Source organism: Kogia breviceps, chromosome 14 (genome assembly GCF_026419965.1).
Source record: "Kogia breviceps isolate mKogBre1 chromosome 14, mKogBre1 haplotype 1, whole genome shotgun sequence".
Taxonomy (NCBI): domain Eukaryota; kingdom Metazoa; phylum Chordata; class Mammalia; order Artiodactyla; family Physeteridae; genus Kogia; species Kogia breviceps.
Genome location: NC_081323.1, coordinates 25,366,908 through 25,383,839, shown reverse-complemented (window position 1 = coordinate 25,383,839; position 16,932 = coordinate 25,366,908). Strand labels below are relative to the sequence as shown.

The 16,932-nt window shown below is 39.7% G+C and overlaps 1 protein-coding gene across 2 annotated transcripts in view; it reads right to left on the bottom strand.

Annotated features, from left to right (window-relative positions):
* The window catches only part of MEIOB (meiosis specific with OB-fold), a 30,614-nt gene extending 15,985 nt beyond the window's left edge, over window positions 1-14,629 (bottom strand). For both annotated transcript variants that reach the window (XM_059039064.2, XM_067012493.1), the window contains exons 1-5: window positions 14,437-14,629; window positions 9,280-9,356; window positions 6,921-6,978; window positions 3,281-3,412; window positions 1,472-1,544 (exon numbers count right to left, since the gene is read on the bottom strand). In XM_059039064.2, coding sequence (XP_058895047.1) covers window positions 1,472-1,544; window positions 3,281-3,412; window positions 6,921-6,978; window positions 9,280-9,348 — 332 coding nt within the window. In that variant the 5' untranslated portion in view covers window positions 9,349-9,356; window positions 14,437-14,629. The remainder of the gene's footprint in view (window positions 1-1,471; window positions 1,545-3,280; window positions 3,413-6,920; window positions 6,979-9,279; window positions 9,357-14,436) is intronic.
* Between the last annotated feature and the right edge of the window lie 2,303 nt (window positions 14,630-16,932).

Here is a 16,932-nt window from a genome sequence, read left to right as displayed (position 1 = left end):
ATGAAGTTGGTACAACAAGCAAAGCTGTCTGTGAAGTGTCTCTGCTTCTCTCTCGAGCTTCTCCTCCTGCTGTTCCCCTGCCTATATTCCAGCCACATCATATTCCTAGGCTATGAAACTGCCATTTTAGAGAAAAACGTAGTCAAACATCAACAGTTTCATAAGGTTTAAACTATTATTAACTGTTCTGGAAAAGGCCAGGAGGTTTCATGTTTGTTCCCTCTGCCAAGGATGCTCTTCCCTCCCTCCATTCATGTGTTCATTCCATAAACACTTATTGAGAGCCTATTATGTGCCAGACCTTAGTCTAGGCACAGGGGGTACAGTGGTGAGGAAGACACACAAGATCTATGATCTCACAGAGTTTACATGCATGAGAGGGAAACAGATAAGAACAATTAATCAAATAATTCCAGATTGTGATCAGGGTTATGATGGTACACATACCCTGTGTACAGGACGAAGTCCTAGTGATGCAGACTGGAAGGGCTACTACAGACAGAGTAGGTGGGGGAAGATCTAAGGAGGTGACATTTAAGCTGACACTTCAATGAGAAGAGCAAATAAGATCGTTCTTTGCAGAGGGAAGTGAACACGCAATGCTGTTAGTGCAGAATGAGCCCAGGATATTCATAAAGTGGAGGACTCTTCATGTGGCTGCAGAGAAATGAGACCTATAAGATAAGGTCAGAAAAATGGTTGCAGGTGCACGTGTAGTAGAGACTTTTGTGCCCACCCAGAGCTCTTTACCAGCTACACCCTTCTCTCTCGAGATTTGCCCTCAGCCAGAAACACCTTTAAGCCTTCCTTCCTCCGCAGGAGTAGGGGGTGGACTTCAGCCAATAACTTGTAAATACAGGGTACAAAAGCCCAGGCCTCTTTCTTTAGGGTGGTACCACTTTGAGGTGCCACTCATGCTCCAGAGCTCCCATCTGGGTCAGGATGAGACTGGGCTCCTGCAGAACCTGCCTCTTTGCTCACTTTCCCAATGCTATCCTTACAGGCTACTTCTAAGGGCTTTCCCTCAACAAATCACAAATCATCTGCACGAAAATCCTCCTCTGGGCTCTGCTTCCAGGTAACCTGAACTAAGATAGTAAGGCATGTAAAGAGAGTTATAAATTGAGATGAAAAAATGGATATATGACTTCCATGATTTACCTTTTCATTGTTCAGCTTTAATGTGACTAGAGTCAGATTTTTGTAATCTAAGAATGAGAATCAAAGTACTAAAAACAAAGCCATTTTTTATGTGATCCTATGTCAAAGTAAATTATTTCATAATCAAAGATAAATATGGTGAAGCAGAATGAAACTCCTAATTTTCAAACTGAATTATACACCTTTAATAAGCTCTCTGTTAATCTGACATGCAAAAACTTATTAGTAATAATCATTCTGGCATAAACTTATTAGTAATAATCATTCTGGCATAAAGTAATAATCATTCTGACCTCTGTGCTAGATTTACCTAGGAGTTGCAGGGCTGAACTTTTCTTCTCTTTCTAATTCCTTTCTTTGGATCAGGGGATTTTCAATTATCACTAAAACAGAGGGGAAAATATGATGCTATTACAAAAAAGTAACAGGATAAATTTTAAAAATGAGTGTACATAACAATGAACATTACAATGTTATTTCTAATTTTGAATTGGTGTTATGTATCCTTCACAATCATTTTCTTGTGGCACTGTGAGCAACAGAATCCTGGGGTATGACCAATCAGTTTGATCTCAGATGACATTTCTTATACTTTGTGTTTAAATCCCAACATATGATCCACATTAATATTACTTTATTGAATAGTTACACTGAACATTTGATTTGGTTACAACATGCCCTTCTATAAAATAAATTGATCTTCACCCAATTCACAGTTGTCCTCAAAAATAATAGTGGTAGTTAGAAAGAGCAATGCAAAATCTGGGTCCTGATTTGAGCCCCACAACTCATCAGCTTTATGACTTAACATTTTAGGGTTTCCATTTCCTATGGTCTATGTTAGACTTTTTTGTGCTCTATTTTGCTAATCCCTCACACAACCATCCCTCATTATTATCCCTTTTTCCAAATGAAGAAATTGAAGTTCACAGAGGTTAAATAACTTTCTTGAGTTATTATATCTAGAAAGTAGTAGAGTTGGAATTAGAACTGTTCTAATTCTATTTGTAATTCTAATTCAAAAATCTGTAATCTTTTTAATCTACCACACCAAAATCTTATTTACTTCTAAAGCATCATCAGATTTACACCTTTAAAATCCCTTATCTCATTCATCCTCACAACAACCATCAACATGGAACATAGGTTAATACCAAAATATATCTTTAGCTCTAGGTAACTAATGTTCTGGCATTCATCCAAGAAATGTTTTGCTTGTACTGCGCCCGGTGACCATTTGCAAAGTTTTTTGCCTTCATAGTCCATATGTTCAACTACCTTATTATTCAATTAGAGAGATACTATATGTAATCCTGAAAGTTAATAATATGATTGGGTGCTGAGTAACTAGTATGGGTACTACGCTGCTTGATACTACAGGGTTGGAGAGGAGTAGTTTAATTGTCTGTGTTACCCTTTCCCTTCTTTTTTCTACCATGAAAGAGAGCTGGTATACATGCTTTCTTGTTTCTTGTATGAGGCTAGAGCTGTCATCTATTGAGTGACTAAGTTCTACACTTTCTAACAGGCACACTATCTCATTTAACATTCACAAGACTCTATAGGGTGTTAATTCATAGTTGAGACCCAACAAGATTAAGAAATTTTCTCAAAGCCACAATGTAATAAATGTTGATACTTGGAATTGAATCCAGATCTACCTGTTAAGTCTTGTTCTTTTCAATATACTACACTGTACCATCAGAGGGCTACTGGGGTGGGTAGACGATATGAAAGATATGGTATTTTAGGCTGAAGGTTTCTTAAAATCCATTAAAAATTCAAATATCTTTTATCAAAATCTATTTAGTATCCCTATTATATGTTTACAGAAAGATAAATGATTAGAGCCACAAGAGGGACTGATGCAATGTGAAATAGAAATAAACCAAAGATCATAGAGCTACTTAGTAAAAATATGTGATTATCATGTTTGTATGTTTCAATTAAATGCTGAATGCCTTGTGTTATACTCTTAACACTTGACTTTTTTCTGGTAAGGTTCTTGAGAATAAGAATTGTGTCTTACTTCATTTTGACTCCCTCAGTGTAGTTATCACAAACATATCATGGGAATAATACTGTAAGAGAAACAGTTTAAGAATCAATGCCAACTTACCGCACTCTCCAACACGAAAGCCGTCAGAAAGTGATCTGATATAATCTTCCTTGCCCCATGATGTTGCATTTACAAAATGGGTTGTTGAATCACGAATGGTGAAACTGAAAGTGTACCTTTCTGATCCAATATCTAAGGGAAAACCAATGCTTTTATTTTTCAAATGAAAAGTTTTATTTTAACTTTGAACAAATATGATTATTTTATGCTAAAAACACTCAAACACATGGTGTAAAATATTATTTCAGATATAAATTATATAAGTTATGCTTTTATGAATTCTAAGCTGCCAAGGTAGATAACTCACCTCACTGTTACCCCTATGTTCCACTTCCCCAGTTATCTGTATATTTGGAGGGAAATAACATGTAGGCTTGAACCATCCAGATATTAGCTTAGAGTCTCCATTTCTCTCTTACTGTTGTTTTACCCTAAGTCATAATTCAGATCTAAATTATTTCAAAACAAATAAATGTGTGCTGCTAAAAGATACCTCTAGGGGTCAGCAAGTACTTTTTTCCCAAAATAAACTTTCTTTATTGTTTTGCTAATTTAAAAAGTAATACAAAACAGCGTGGTACTGGCACAAAAACAGACACATAGATCAATGGAACAGGACAGGGAGCCCAGAAATAAACCCACACACTTACGGTCAATTAATCTACAACAAAGGAGGCAAGAATCTACAATGGAGAAAAGACAGTCTCTTCAATAAGTGGTGCTGGGAAAACTGGACAGCTACACTAAAAGAATGAAATTAGAACATTCTCTAAAACCATACACAAAATAAACTAAAAATGGATTAAAGACCTAAATGTAAGACCAGATACCATAAAACTCCTAGAGGAAAACATAGGCAGAACACTCTTTCACATAAATTGTGTCAATATTTTATTGGATCCATTCCTAAAACAAAGGCAATAAAAGCACAAATAAACATATGAAACCTAATTAAACCTAAACGCTTTTGCACAGCAAAGGAAACCATCAACAAAATGAAAAGACAAACTACTGAATGGGAGAAAACATTTGCAAATGATATAACCAATAAGGGGTTAATATCCAACATATATCAACAGCTCATACAACTCAACATCAAAAAAACTGACAACCCCAAAAAACTAGGTAGAAGAACTGAATAGACATTCTTCCAAAGAGGAAATGCAGATGGCCAACAGGCACATTAAAAGATGTTCAATATCACTAATTATCAGGGAAATACAAATCAAAACGGCAATGAGCTATCACCTCACACCTGTCAGAATGGCTATCCTCAAAAAGAACACAAATAACAAACGCTGGTGAGAATGTACAAAGGGAACCTTGTACACTGCTGGTGGGAATGTAAATTGGTGCAGCCACTGTGCGAATCAGTACGGACGCATCTCAAAAAGCTAAAAATAGAACTACCATCTGACCCAGCGATTCCACTTCTTAGTATATATCTGAAAAAAACAAAAACACTAATTTGAAAAGATACATGCACCCCAATGTTCATAGCAGCATTATTTACAATAGCCAAGACATGAAAGCAACCTAAGTGTCCATCACCATGAAATTTTTACTCAGCCATAAAAAAACAATGAAATGTTACCATTTGCAGCAGCATGGATAGACTTGGAGGGCATTATGCTAAGAGAAATAAGTCAGACAAAAGACAAATACTGTATGATATCATTTATATGTGGAATCTAAAAAATACAACAAACTAGTGAATATAACAAAAAAGCAGAATCACAGATAGTGGTTACCAGTGGGAAGAGGGAAGGAAGGAAGGAGGGAAGGGGGGAAGGGGTGAAGGGGGGAAAGGGGGGAGGGGGAGGGGCAATATAGGGGTAGGGGATTAAGAGCTACAAACTTCTAGGTACAAAATAAGCTACAAGGATACACTATACAACACGTGGAATACAGCAAGTATTTTATAATAACTACAATGAAATATAACCTTTAAAATTGTAAATCACTATACTGTATACCTGTAAGTTCTATAATATTATATATCAACTATACTTCAATTTTAAAAGTTTTTGAAAAGTAATACAACCTAACATACACATGCACATTATAGATATCTATTGAACTGTGATTAGTGCTTACCTTTGGGGTGGGGGCTGGGATGGGAAAAGTTGAGGGTTAAATGAAGAATTTCTCTTTTTGACTCTATGACCTTCTGCACTGCTTGAATTTTTTATGACAATATATTGATATGTGTAATGTTTTTTAAAGTCAGTAAGCATATCTTCTCCAAAAAAGGAATACTGTACAGACAATTATAAAAAATAGTCAAACACTACAGAAATGGTGCCCTACTCTCACTAATAGGTAAAAATTATATTTCATTGCTGTAATTTAAGCAAATATATAAATATTGACCTTTTCTAATTCATATATTTCAAGTTATTCCTTTTACAGCTTAGAAAACAGAAATGCAGGATTTCTCAAACTATTCAAGTGGTAATTCTGATCTAATTAATTATGATGCAGTAAAGAGAAGACAAACGAGTATGGGTGGGAGATGACATCTTTGTTATTTACCTCAAAAATAACAATAGAATATTATAAAAAATAAAATGAAAATAAAGGTACCTATCACTACACCATAAGTCAATTAACACAGCCACAATTAATTGTCTTCTGTCAAAATTACTGGCTGACTGACTAGAGCTTGGATTCCCTCAGGCTGTTTAGAAGGACATATACTGTACCTTTTAATAAAAAGCATTGACACTTCAAAAGCTAATAATAGTGAATTGCTACTTTTGGCATTCTATAGTTTATCTCTGCATGTAAACTACAAAAGTTTGAGGGTCAGTTGATTTTAAAAATCCAATTTTAGTCTTGGATTGTCTTTCCATAGTCCTAAAATTCTTGCACAGTTCAAGCAACTCAATAAGAACCACTAAAGCCAAATTTAACTGTAATTTCCACATGTGAAAGATGATTTTTTTCCACTGAATTGTCTGGTTCTTTGAGTAAATACATAGATACTGCTGCTGTAACTTCTCTCACTCAACGCTGTCATGACATATCCCTGCTGGAAAACCTTCCTCCTTATCACTTTCTGTCTTCTATGGAGATTTACCTGTGTACTTGTATCTCTTAGGCTGATATTGATAGTTAACATGGAGTTCTTACTGTGCCTTACACACCCTTCCATGTATGAGCTCATTTAATTCTCATCCCAGCTTTATTTACCCCAATTTCACAGCTGTACATAGAATAGATCTCAGATGACTTGGTGCTGAGCCCAGTCAAACTAGCTCCATGTCCATCCTTTCAGACACTTTGATAACTGAGGATGATGAGACTACATACAACATCTCTCTCTCTTACCTTTACACCAGGTTTTACACAGTGGAGGTGCTCAATAAGTACTCGTTGATACACATTAATGAGTTGACCAATTCAGCTATGTACTGTATATACAGCTTTTAAAATTATGTTTTAGAGTATGTTTTAAGTATGATTTAAGGCCACACATGTGGCCTTAAATCAAGTACTTTATGATGCAATAGAGAACATGGCTGTTGCTCTTAGGGAGTTAAACAGGCATGAGAAATTTAATCACTTAAATATATTTTGTTGTAGTCATAAGCCACAGTTGATGAAAAATGAAGCAAAGAGTTAAATAGAACTCAGCTTTTTCTGTCTGGAAAGCCTTTGACATCTGTTTTTCCAATAACTATGCCGATTATTTTCTGAAAAACAAAAAGGTTATAGAAGATGAATATTAAACACAGATGGAGATGGTAAATTTAATTTCATGGACTTGTTATATTTTACTGGCTCTAACAAACATTTTTAACTAGGAACCATTTAAATGTATTTATTCCAGACAAACATCTAAAACAACTTCATAAATGTTCAGCTCCACAAGGAGTAGTACAAAGTAATAAGACAGTTAACTGATATTACAAATATAATCATTTAATACTTAGTATGTTTCTACTTTATTTTCAATCATTAGCTGGAGCACAGTAACTGCACTATGCTATCAGTCCTTACTGAATTCATTCAAAGCACATGTATAATGCAATTTAATTTGCCATGGTCTTCAAAGCTTTCTTTTATATAGGGTTTTCTAAAATCCACATAAAATTGCTTAGCTTCTTAATGCAAACATGCTGGACAGTAACATAAATTAGATTGTAACAAAACTTACATATTGCTGCTAATAAATCTAAGCTTTGAAGTCCTAGATCTTAAACCTTAAAGATATTAACATCTTTAAAATTTTTAATGTTCTCTTCAGTGACTAACAAAGAAAAATTAAGTATTTTTTAAATGCTTTAAGAAATAAAAATAACTACCTTTTTCTGAAAGGATGAATTTATATCACTAATTCTAGCAACTTATTTTAACCTTGCAATCATCTGTTACATTTAAAATACATTCAAGGACTTCCCTCGTGGTGGAGTGGTTAAGAATCCGCCTGCCAATGCAGGCGGACACGGACACGGGTTCGATCCCTGGTCTGGGAAGTTCCCACACGCCACGGAGCAACTAAGCCGTGCACCACAACAAAGTGAGCCTGTGCTCTAGAGCCCTCGAGCCACAACTCCTGAAACCCACATGCCTAGAGCCCGTGCTCCGCAACAAAGAGAAGCCACCACCGCAGTGAGAAGCCCACGCACTGCAACGAAGAGTAACCCCCCACTCGCTGCAGCTAGAGAAAGCCCGCCAAGAGAAACGAAGACCCAACGCAGCCAAAATAAATCTGAAAAAAATATAAATAAAATACATTCAGGCTTTAAAGACTACCACATCCTAGCTGAGCTATCAGCTAGTCTTATTACATTTAGACACATTGCTATTATTTCTTTAAATTCCATATGCATGCAGAGCTCACTGAATTTTCTTGGGAAAACAACTAATGGAAATAGTGAGTAAAATTTTCTAACTGAAGAGGCAATTAGCAAATAGTTTACCTTTCAAGAAAAACTGTAACATCAATAATTATTTTTAACATTAATAAAGTTTAAATTGCAAATTATTGAAGTTATATGTAAATTTATCCCATTTTAAGAAATCTGATTTGCAAATTCCAAATGTAAACAGCAGACTGCTGGGGGTAGGAAAAGTAAGGCAGTATGATAATTGCTTTACAATGAGTTCTTCACTTGATGATTCCACCTAGATTTCTTTTAAATAAATAACAATCTTGGCATACTTGACATGACTCATTCCCCCACAACTCCTTCCCCCAAAATGAATTTTCACATAATGATTTCAGATATACATCTTTTGTGTACCTTTATGTCATAAAAGCAGCATAATAGCAAGTATTTCAGTATATAACTTAGACAATTTGACTAGAGAATAGATACTGCTGAATGACAATATTTTAATTTTATAATGCTAAATTTGAGTACTTATTAAATATTTAATTAAAATATAGTACAAGGGCTTCCCTGGTGGCGCAGTGGTTAAGAATCCACCTGCCAGTGCAGTGGACACGGGTTCGATCCCTGGTCCGGGAAGATCCCACATGCCGCAGAGCAACTAAGCCCGTGCACTGCAACTACTGAGCCTGCGCTCTAGAGCCTGCGAGCTACAACTTCTGAAGCCCGTGTGCCTAAAGCCCGTGCTCTGCAACAACAGAAGCCACCACAATGAGAAGGCCACGCACCACAACAAAGAGTAGCTCCAGATCGCAGCAAGTACAGAAAGCTCGTGCAGCAATGAAGACCCAACGCAGCCAAAAATAAATAAATAAAATATAATACAAGTAAACTTTTGATAATTTTTAACAATCGCTAGTCATATCTGCAATCTCCTAATCCATAGACAAAAGAAAGACTAATTTTCATTTAGCTGGCATAAATACAAAGAAGTTTAGGAGTGTTTAATATCTAACAATCACTAATGCAGTGAGTATCTGTATACTTGTCAATTATACAAGCACGTGTTGAAACGAATCAATAATGTTGACATAATGTAATATTACCACCTAAAGTTTCAACAGAGATCAAATGAACCACTACACCACTGAAACCTACCAGATTAGCCATATTTGGATGCAGGTCTGAAAGTGCAGTAAAGTTCTTTGATGCAATGGAGTTAGCCATTCTTTTATCTGCATATTAGAAAATATAACTTAGATGCATAAGTTAAACAACTGAAATAAACCCTGAAAAATTCCAAGACTGAAAAAAGAATTTATTAGGAAAGTACCGGATATTCTACTCATTCTTTGGGAAAACTTTATGTTACAACAATGAAATGCAAGTTAGATTCAACCTGTAAAAAGCATGTTTCAAAATGTCCTCTTAAAGTTTTGAATGATATAGTTAGGTTTCAATTTTTAACTTTCACTTTTCAAAAAAATAATTTAGCAATATTTGGGCACCCTGCAAATTTAGTTTCAGATGAGAGATGATTCAATGGGACATTTGCAGATTTAAATATTTATTACCATAAAGCTTACTTTAAAAAAACATAGCAAAACTCTATTGTAACCACCTTGAATCATGCATTTAGTTACACTGTGTAAGGGGATAGGTAGTACTTTATCCTCACCTCTGGATGGTAAGTAAGCTCCATCAGGGCAGAGGTAGCATCTTATTACAAATTTTTTGTATGTACATTTCAATGCTACCTTGCACATAAAAAGCACTCAATAAACAAATAAATGAAATGGTGGCTTGTCCCTCAATATCATCACTAGAAAAGGTTTTAGTGTAATAACAACTGTCAGCTACACCAAACTAGCAGATTTACTCCATTTCACTTCATATTACGTGGCCTCTTTAACAGTGAATGCCTTCAGCTACAGGCTGCACTTTCAGGACATGTCACATAATACAAGTTTCAGGAAGACTGTGGAGTTAGTCAAATATGATTATGAATTCCAGCGCCACTAGTTTGTAGTCAAATGTTTTGAATTACTGAGCTTTAATTTCCTCATCCACAAAATATGGATAATATCTACCCTACAGGGTTGTTGTGAGAATTCACAATAATGTACCTAAGGTGCCTAGATGTTCACAGGCTCTTGACAGATGAGAACACTGCTTTTCATTCTTATCCAATGTAGCAGCTTCTACATTCAAGCCAGAATAAACAATGGGGAATTAAGCAGCGTTAAGGTCCTACTTATTATTCTTCAGCCTAGTCTGATCTGGCTTACTAAGCAATTTCAGTCTCTGAAATTCTTGAAAAATCCTGATGGATTCATTCATTCATCCATCCATTCAACAAACATTTATTGAGAGCCTGTCAAGTGCTACACACTTGAGGTTAGAGAGGAAGAACTATTCAGTAGCCAGATTTTGTGTAAAAACACTATCCATCTACATATTGAGTTCTCCAAATTTTTACCCCTTAATATCTCTTGGTGGTTTTTGACTTACAAGTGATATCACATGAACTCTTTGAAGTTCCTTCACTTTCTACTATTATTCAAAATATATGGTGATATACCTTAGTGTCTGTCTACCAAAAATATGAGAACTTGCTTCTTTACATGAACATTTTGAGAAATACAAAATTAACATGAAATAAAGAGCTCAATATGGTGATACAGAGATTATACCATTCAACAGCAACTACTGTCCCTTCTACTTTCCAAATATATTTTAAATGTCTCCTTTTCTCCATCTCCAATGCCATCTCCTCAGCCCAAGGCTCAGTCATTCCTCACCTAGAGTACTGCAATTACCTGGTTTTTATACAGAGTTTATTCATTCAACATGCCATGGTTGAGTGTCTGATATGTATCAGGCCCTGAATCAGGATGGGGGGTGGCTCAGAGCAACGAAAACAGAGGGCCAGATGTGGGACTAGATGTATACAGTCTCAAGGCCACTGACTCAGATACTTGATAAGGGTAAAAGGAAAGAAGAGGTGGTGGTGAAACTAGTCTGGTTAAGGTAACATGATGGCAATGTAACAGGTAATAATTGTGGAGTGTCTACTATGAGTCTGACTCTATACTACAGACACTAGATACACCATGACCATCTCCGACAGCCCCCCAACCCAGGTCTCCCAAATTCTCTTCCCTGAGTTCTGTGCCCTCCTCCTACTTTTGAAGGGCAACCTCCCGCCTGGATCAGAGCCCAGCCTGACCTGGCCCATTCCTCCCAGGGCCTTCCTGGTCTCTTATTTTAGGTTTCATGAGGGCATGGTACGGCCCAAGCCCCTCATGCTCCTACTTGCTAGAGCTTTCCTCCAGAGGACAAAGCTGTACTGCTTGGTCCTTACTCTCGCTGTGGCTCTGGAAAAAGAGAAGGGGACTCTGGACCCTGACAAGGAAGAGGCACTGCTAGTTGCTGGCTCTGAGAAGGTGTCTGACCCACAGGTCAGCTGAGGCTGTCTGTCAGACCCTTAGGGCAAACCCCACCAATTTGCTGATTTTGATGCCATGGTCTCAAATCCTAAGCAGGCCAGAATGAGTCAGAGTCCTGGGCCCAGGATGGAGGAGTTGCGAGCAGAGGGCTGAAGGGGGCAATTCATAAACTTTGCTGACATTTTTCCAGGGCCAGGAAGGAGTGTGTATGTTTGTCCCTCCTGTGTGTGCTTTCCATTCCTATCAGTACAACAATTATTCACGGAGGCCTGTGTGCCAGGTGCTGTGCTGGTGCCCTGGAGCTACCTCAGACCCTGTCAACAGAAAATTCCATTACCGGACTTCCCTGGTGGTCCAGTGGCTAAGACTCCGAATTCCCAATACAGGGGGCCCGGGTTCGATCCCTGGTCAGGGAACTAGATCCCACATGCCTCAACTGAAGATCCCACATGTGGCAGCAAAGATCCTGAGAGCCACAACAAAGACCCAGTGCAGCCAAGTAAAAAAAAAAAAGAAAGAAAGAAAGAAAGAAAGAAAATTCCCTTATCATCCACTCTGTCATCATTAACCTTTCCTCTCTTTCACTGCCCAGATCCAAAACAATCCTTACCAAGTCCTGCCAATTCTCCCTCCTAATTATCTCTTGAATCTGATCATTTCCCCCCATCTCCCTGACCTTACCACCCTCCACTTTCACTCGTGCCTCCTCCATCTCTTCCCCACACAACTGAGAATTCTTTAAAAACTTAGATTGTCTCTCCCTTGCTTAAAACTCTTCCCAGTTGCACACAGTTAAATCCAAACTCTGCTACAGTCTTGTAACGCCCAGCCGATCTGACCTCTGCCCATCTCCTCCTCATTTCACATCATTCCCTGCCTCCCCCACTTCCCACCCCCATTACCACTCTCCAGACACTGCGGCTGCTCTCCTTTCCACAGATGGGACCTGGGGCCTTGGTATACACAGTTCCCTCTTCCTTGAGCATCCTCTCCAATCCCACCCTCACATCTTCCCAAGACAGGATCTTCAGCATTCTTTGGATCTCAAAGAGAAGACTTTCCTACTACCCTCCTTCAAGTATCCCCCAGCCTCTATTCCCTCTCTTAGAATTCCTAATTCATAAGTGTTGCTTGTGTGCTCTCTTTCTCCCTCATTACAGAGTGGGGTCTATGATGATAGGGCTGTGTCTTATCTTGCCCCCTTTTGTGTCCTACAGTGCCTAGTTTAGTGCGTCATGCGTAGGAGCTACTGGTTATTTGTTGACTAAATTAATGAATGAGTCCTAAAATCAACCTGATTTGTAATTTGAGATAATATTGCTATAATTAACTTTTTGGATAAATAGAATTTTAGTTAACAGCTAATTTTACATTTATATCCAGCATTTAAATTATAGAAACAAGTACAGTTTATATCCTGCTATTCTAGATAAATAGAGCTTTCAAAGAGCTCAGCAATGATGGTCCTATAATTTGCTGTTTTACTCTGTGCTGGGGCTACTACAGAGAAGTCCTCTTTATGTGGTTATTTCTATACATGGAAATCCCCCCAAACTTTCATCACAAACCAAAAATTTTTTTAACAAACTTTGACAAAATTGGTCATCTCTCACAGAGGGGAACAGTCGCTCAATTATCTTTATAAATCCAATTACTGCTTCAATGGGAACTTAGCAAATTTTGCACTTTTTTAAAGTTTTTTTTTTTTTTTTTCCCGGCCCCATCGTGCGGCTTGTGGGATTTTAGTTCCCCAACCAGGGAATGAACCAGGCCATGGCAGTGAAAGGGCCAAGTCCTAACCACTAGACCACCAAGGCACTCCCTGTATTTTGAAATTCTAGAAGAACGCTTGTTAGTAACCTTTCAAGGTAGTTTCAAATTTTCTAACTAAAACCTGTTTTGAAAAAAAGAATGAAGAAGAGAAAGAGAGATAAAGAAAGAGGGAGGGAGGAAGGAAGGAGAGAAAAAGAAGGGAAGGAAGGAAGGAGAGGAAAGAAGGAAGGGAGGGAGGAAAGAAAGAGGAAACATGCATGACTTGCATTCAAATACCATTTCCCAAAGTTTGTCATTTCATGCCCTCCTCACACTTTCGCACCTTATAGAGAAGTCCAGCGCTTGGCAAACAGGGATTGAAAGCGGTCCCTTTGAAACCCTGAGGTGAAATGCGACTCTCCTTATTCACTTTATGTTTTAAAATGTATTCTGAAGATTCCAACTCTATGACATTCTGGAAAAGGCAAAACTATAGAGACAGCACACCATCTAAAGTTGCTGGAAGGAGGGGTGAGTGGTGGGTAGGGAGTTTCCGAGGCAGTGAAACTGCTCTGAAGGATCCTGTAACCCTGTGTGTCCTTAGGCATCTGTCAAACCCACAGAATGTCCAACACCAAGCGCGAACTCTAACGTAAGCCATTCTCCGGGGAGAATTCATTTTTGAGTCACTGCAGGACGTGGGTATATATCCCGCATGATTACACCCCCGCGTCTGCACTCGCCGCGCTCTACGCGGACGTCCACACTCTGTGTTCTGCGTGTTTCTACATGACTGTGTCCCCGCGTGTTTGGACTAGAAGCCGACGTCACCTGCCCACTTCGCATCCGGGCGTGTCCTACGAACCCTAACCCGCCGGCTTCCACCGCGCGTGTAGACGGGAGTGGCCCGAGGGTCGGCCAGGACTCGGAGCCGGGGGCTCGGCGCGGGCCTCGCCTTCGCCACCACCTGCCAAGCGCGCGGGCAGCTGGGAGGGGAGGCCGCTCCCACCGCGGACGCCGCAGCCCTGAGATCCACCCTCCGGAGCGGACGAGAACCAGCCATCCGCCGCCCACAGCCGCGCGGGACCCGCCGCCCGCCGACACCGGGCTTCACCTCAGGCGTCCGCGCCGGCTTCTCCTGGGAGCGCTCGCTTAGCTGCTCCTCGCACCTGGACACCGGTCCGCTACACACAGGCCCCGCCCGGCCGCTTCTCCACAGCGCGTTCGGCCCACAATCCAACGGCTCGACTACCTTCGCGCGAGGAATGCCGCGCGACCGTTAGCGCAGGCCCCGCCCCGCCTCGCGCTGGCCCTGCCCGTCCCGAGAGCCGACTCCACCCACGCCGACTGTGCCCCGCCCCCGCCGACCTCAGACTTCGCCACCGAATCCGCCCCTCTCCGCCCCTCCCCGCCCCACGAGCTCCGACTCCACCCACGCCCGGGCTCTGCTCCGACCCCAGCTCCGCCCCCACCCCCGCCCCGCCCCCGAACTCCGATTCCACACACTCCCTGACACCCCCAGAGTTCTAACTCCTATCCCGCCCCGCCCCTGCGCCCTGACTCCGCCCTCTGCCCTGCCCTGTTCCCTCGGGCCGCCTTGAGGGCCTCCGTCATTCTGCAGAGTGAGACTCCGGAAGGCTGGGAGCGAGTGGTTCCCGTTTCTTTCCTTTCCCGGGGGCCCAAGCCTGTCCACCAGACTCAAGGACCCTCCGGGGCGGGAGTCCGGGGTGGTAAGAACCAGGCGCCGAGGAAGATGCTGGGGATCTTTTATGCTGAAACACGGCAGAAATGCCGGAGGCGTTGCTATAGAAAGTGCAGCAGCTGAATGCACACCTACAAACAAGTGCTAGTGAAACCGGGGAAATCTGGAAAAAACTGGGTGTGTCTACTTCAGTAACCTAGTTGTGAGCTTGCAGCATGTTCTGATTGGGGCGAAGTGGATCAAGTGTAGCAGGGATCTCTATTATTTCTTATACTGCGTGTGACTCTATCTCAAAAGAAGAGTGCGTGGAAGAAAAGGGTGCATGATTGCTCATAAGGCTTTTAGAAGGGGAATGGGTGCTGGATGCAGACCCTGTCACCTAATGGGGGAGTGTGAAGGAAGGCCAGGCTGCTAGAACAATAACGATAAATACTGATGATGCTATTTATATCATTTCAGATATATACATATAGATATACACTATATGTATAATTTGATGTGCTAAATATTGAGCTTAGGTGAACCTGACAAAACATCGCTAGCTTTTTAGTTAGTACCATTTGGAAATCTTTTTAGTCTAATGACTTACAAACTAATTTTTGTTAATAGAGTACTAATCAGGGGCAAATAAATTAAGATCAAATAACAAAATCCTTTAAATTTGTCACCAACTACTGTCCACATGTAGCACTACTTAAATAATTGAGCTTCTTTCTTTAAAAGGAAAAACAACTTTGATACTTATTACACAACCATATACGACAAAAGAAAAATACAACATCAGGGGCAAGTCTTATGTAGTTATCAAAACATAGTGGTTTTTTGTTTGTTTTTTTGTGTTTTTTGTGTTTTTGGTTTTTTTTTTTTTGGCAGTACTTCACGGTTTCCAGGATCTTAGTTTCCTGACCAGGGATTGAACTCAGGCCCCAGCAGTGAGAGCACCAAGTCCTAACGACTGGACAGCCAGAGAATTCCTTCCTTTGTTAGTTTTTAATTTCCTAAATAATAGTGGAAAGGAAAATGAAGTACCTGCATTCCCACCATTTAAAATTTAATAGAGAAAGCTTTAAATTTTTTTCCATATTCCTTTCCAGTCTTTGTCTTTACAAGAACATGCATTGATCTTCCCTAAAGATTTTAAGTCAATTCTAAAGAAAAAAAAAGGTATAGAAATAGTTTGCATGCACTTTTCATTTGAACCTCAGTGGGGGAATAATATTTTAAATTTCTGTTTGTATTTTTTCATATTTTAGCAAATTAATTTTTGCTGAAAGCTATCTAAGATTAAGCAAGCACAGTCAGCCTCACCAGGATACAACAGGCTTTTCATAAGACATGCTGCTTCGAAACACAAGCCTGAAAGAGGCTTGTTTGATGTTAATAATAAAATTGGGACCACCCCCTCGTTGTGTAAAGCATTCATTTCTTCCATTTGTTTTAACATCTTTATTTGAGTATAACTGTTTTACAATAGTGTGTTAGTTTCTCCTTTACAACAAAGTGAGTCAGTTATACATATACATATGTTCCCATAACTCTTCCCTCTTGTGTCACCCTCCCTCCCACCCTCCCTATCCCACCCCTCTAGGTGGTCACAAAGCACAGAGGTGAACTCCCTGTGCTATGCTGCAGCTTCCCACTAGCTATCTAATTTTGGTAGTGTGTGTATGTCCCTGCCACTCTCTCACATCGTCACAGTTTACCCTTCCCCCTCCCCATATCCTCAAGTCCATGCTCTAGTAGGTCTGTGTTTTATTCCCATCCTACCACTAATCTCTTCATGACATTTTTTTTTTTAGATTCCATATATATGTGTTAACATATGGTATTTGTTTTTATCCTTCTGACTTACTTCACTCTGTATGACAGACTCCAGGTCTATCCACCTCATTACAAATAACTCAGTTT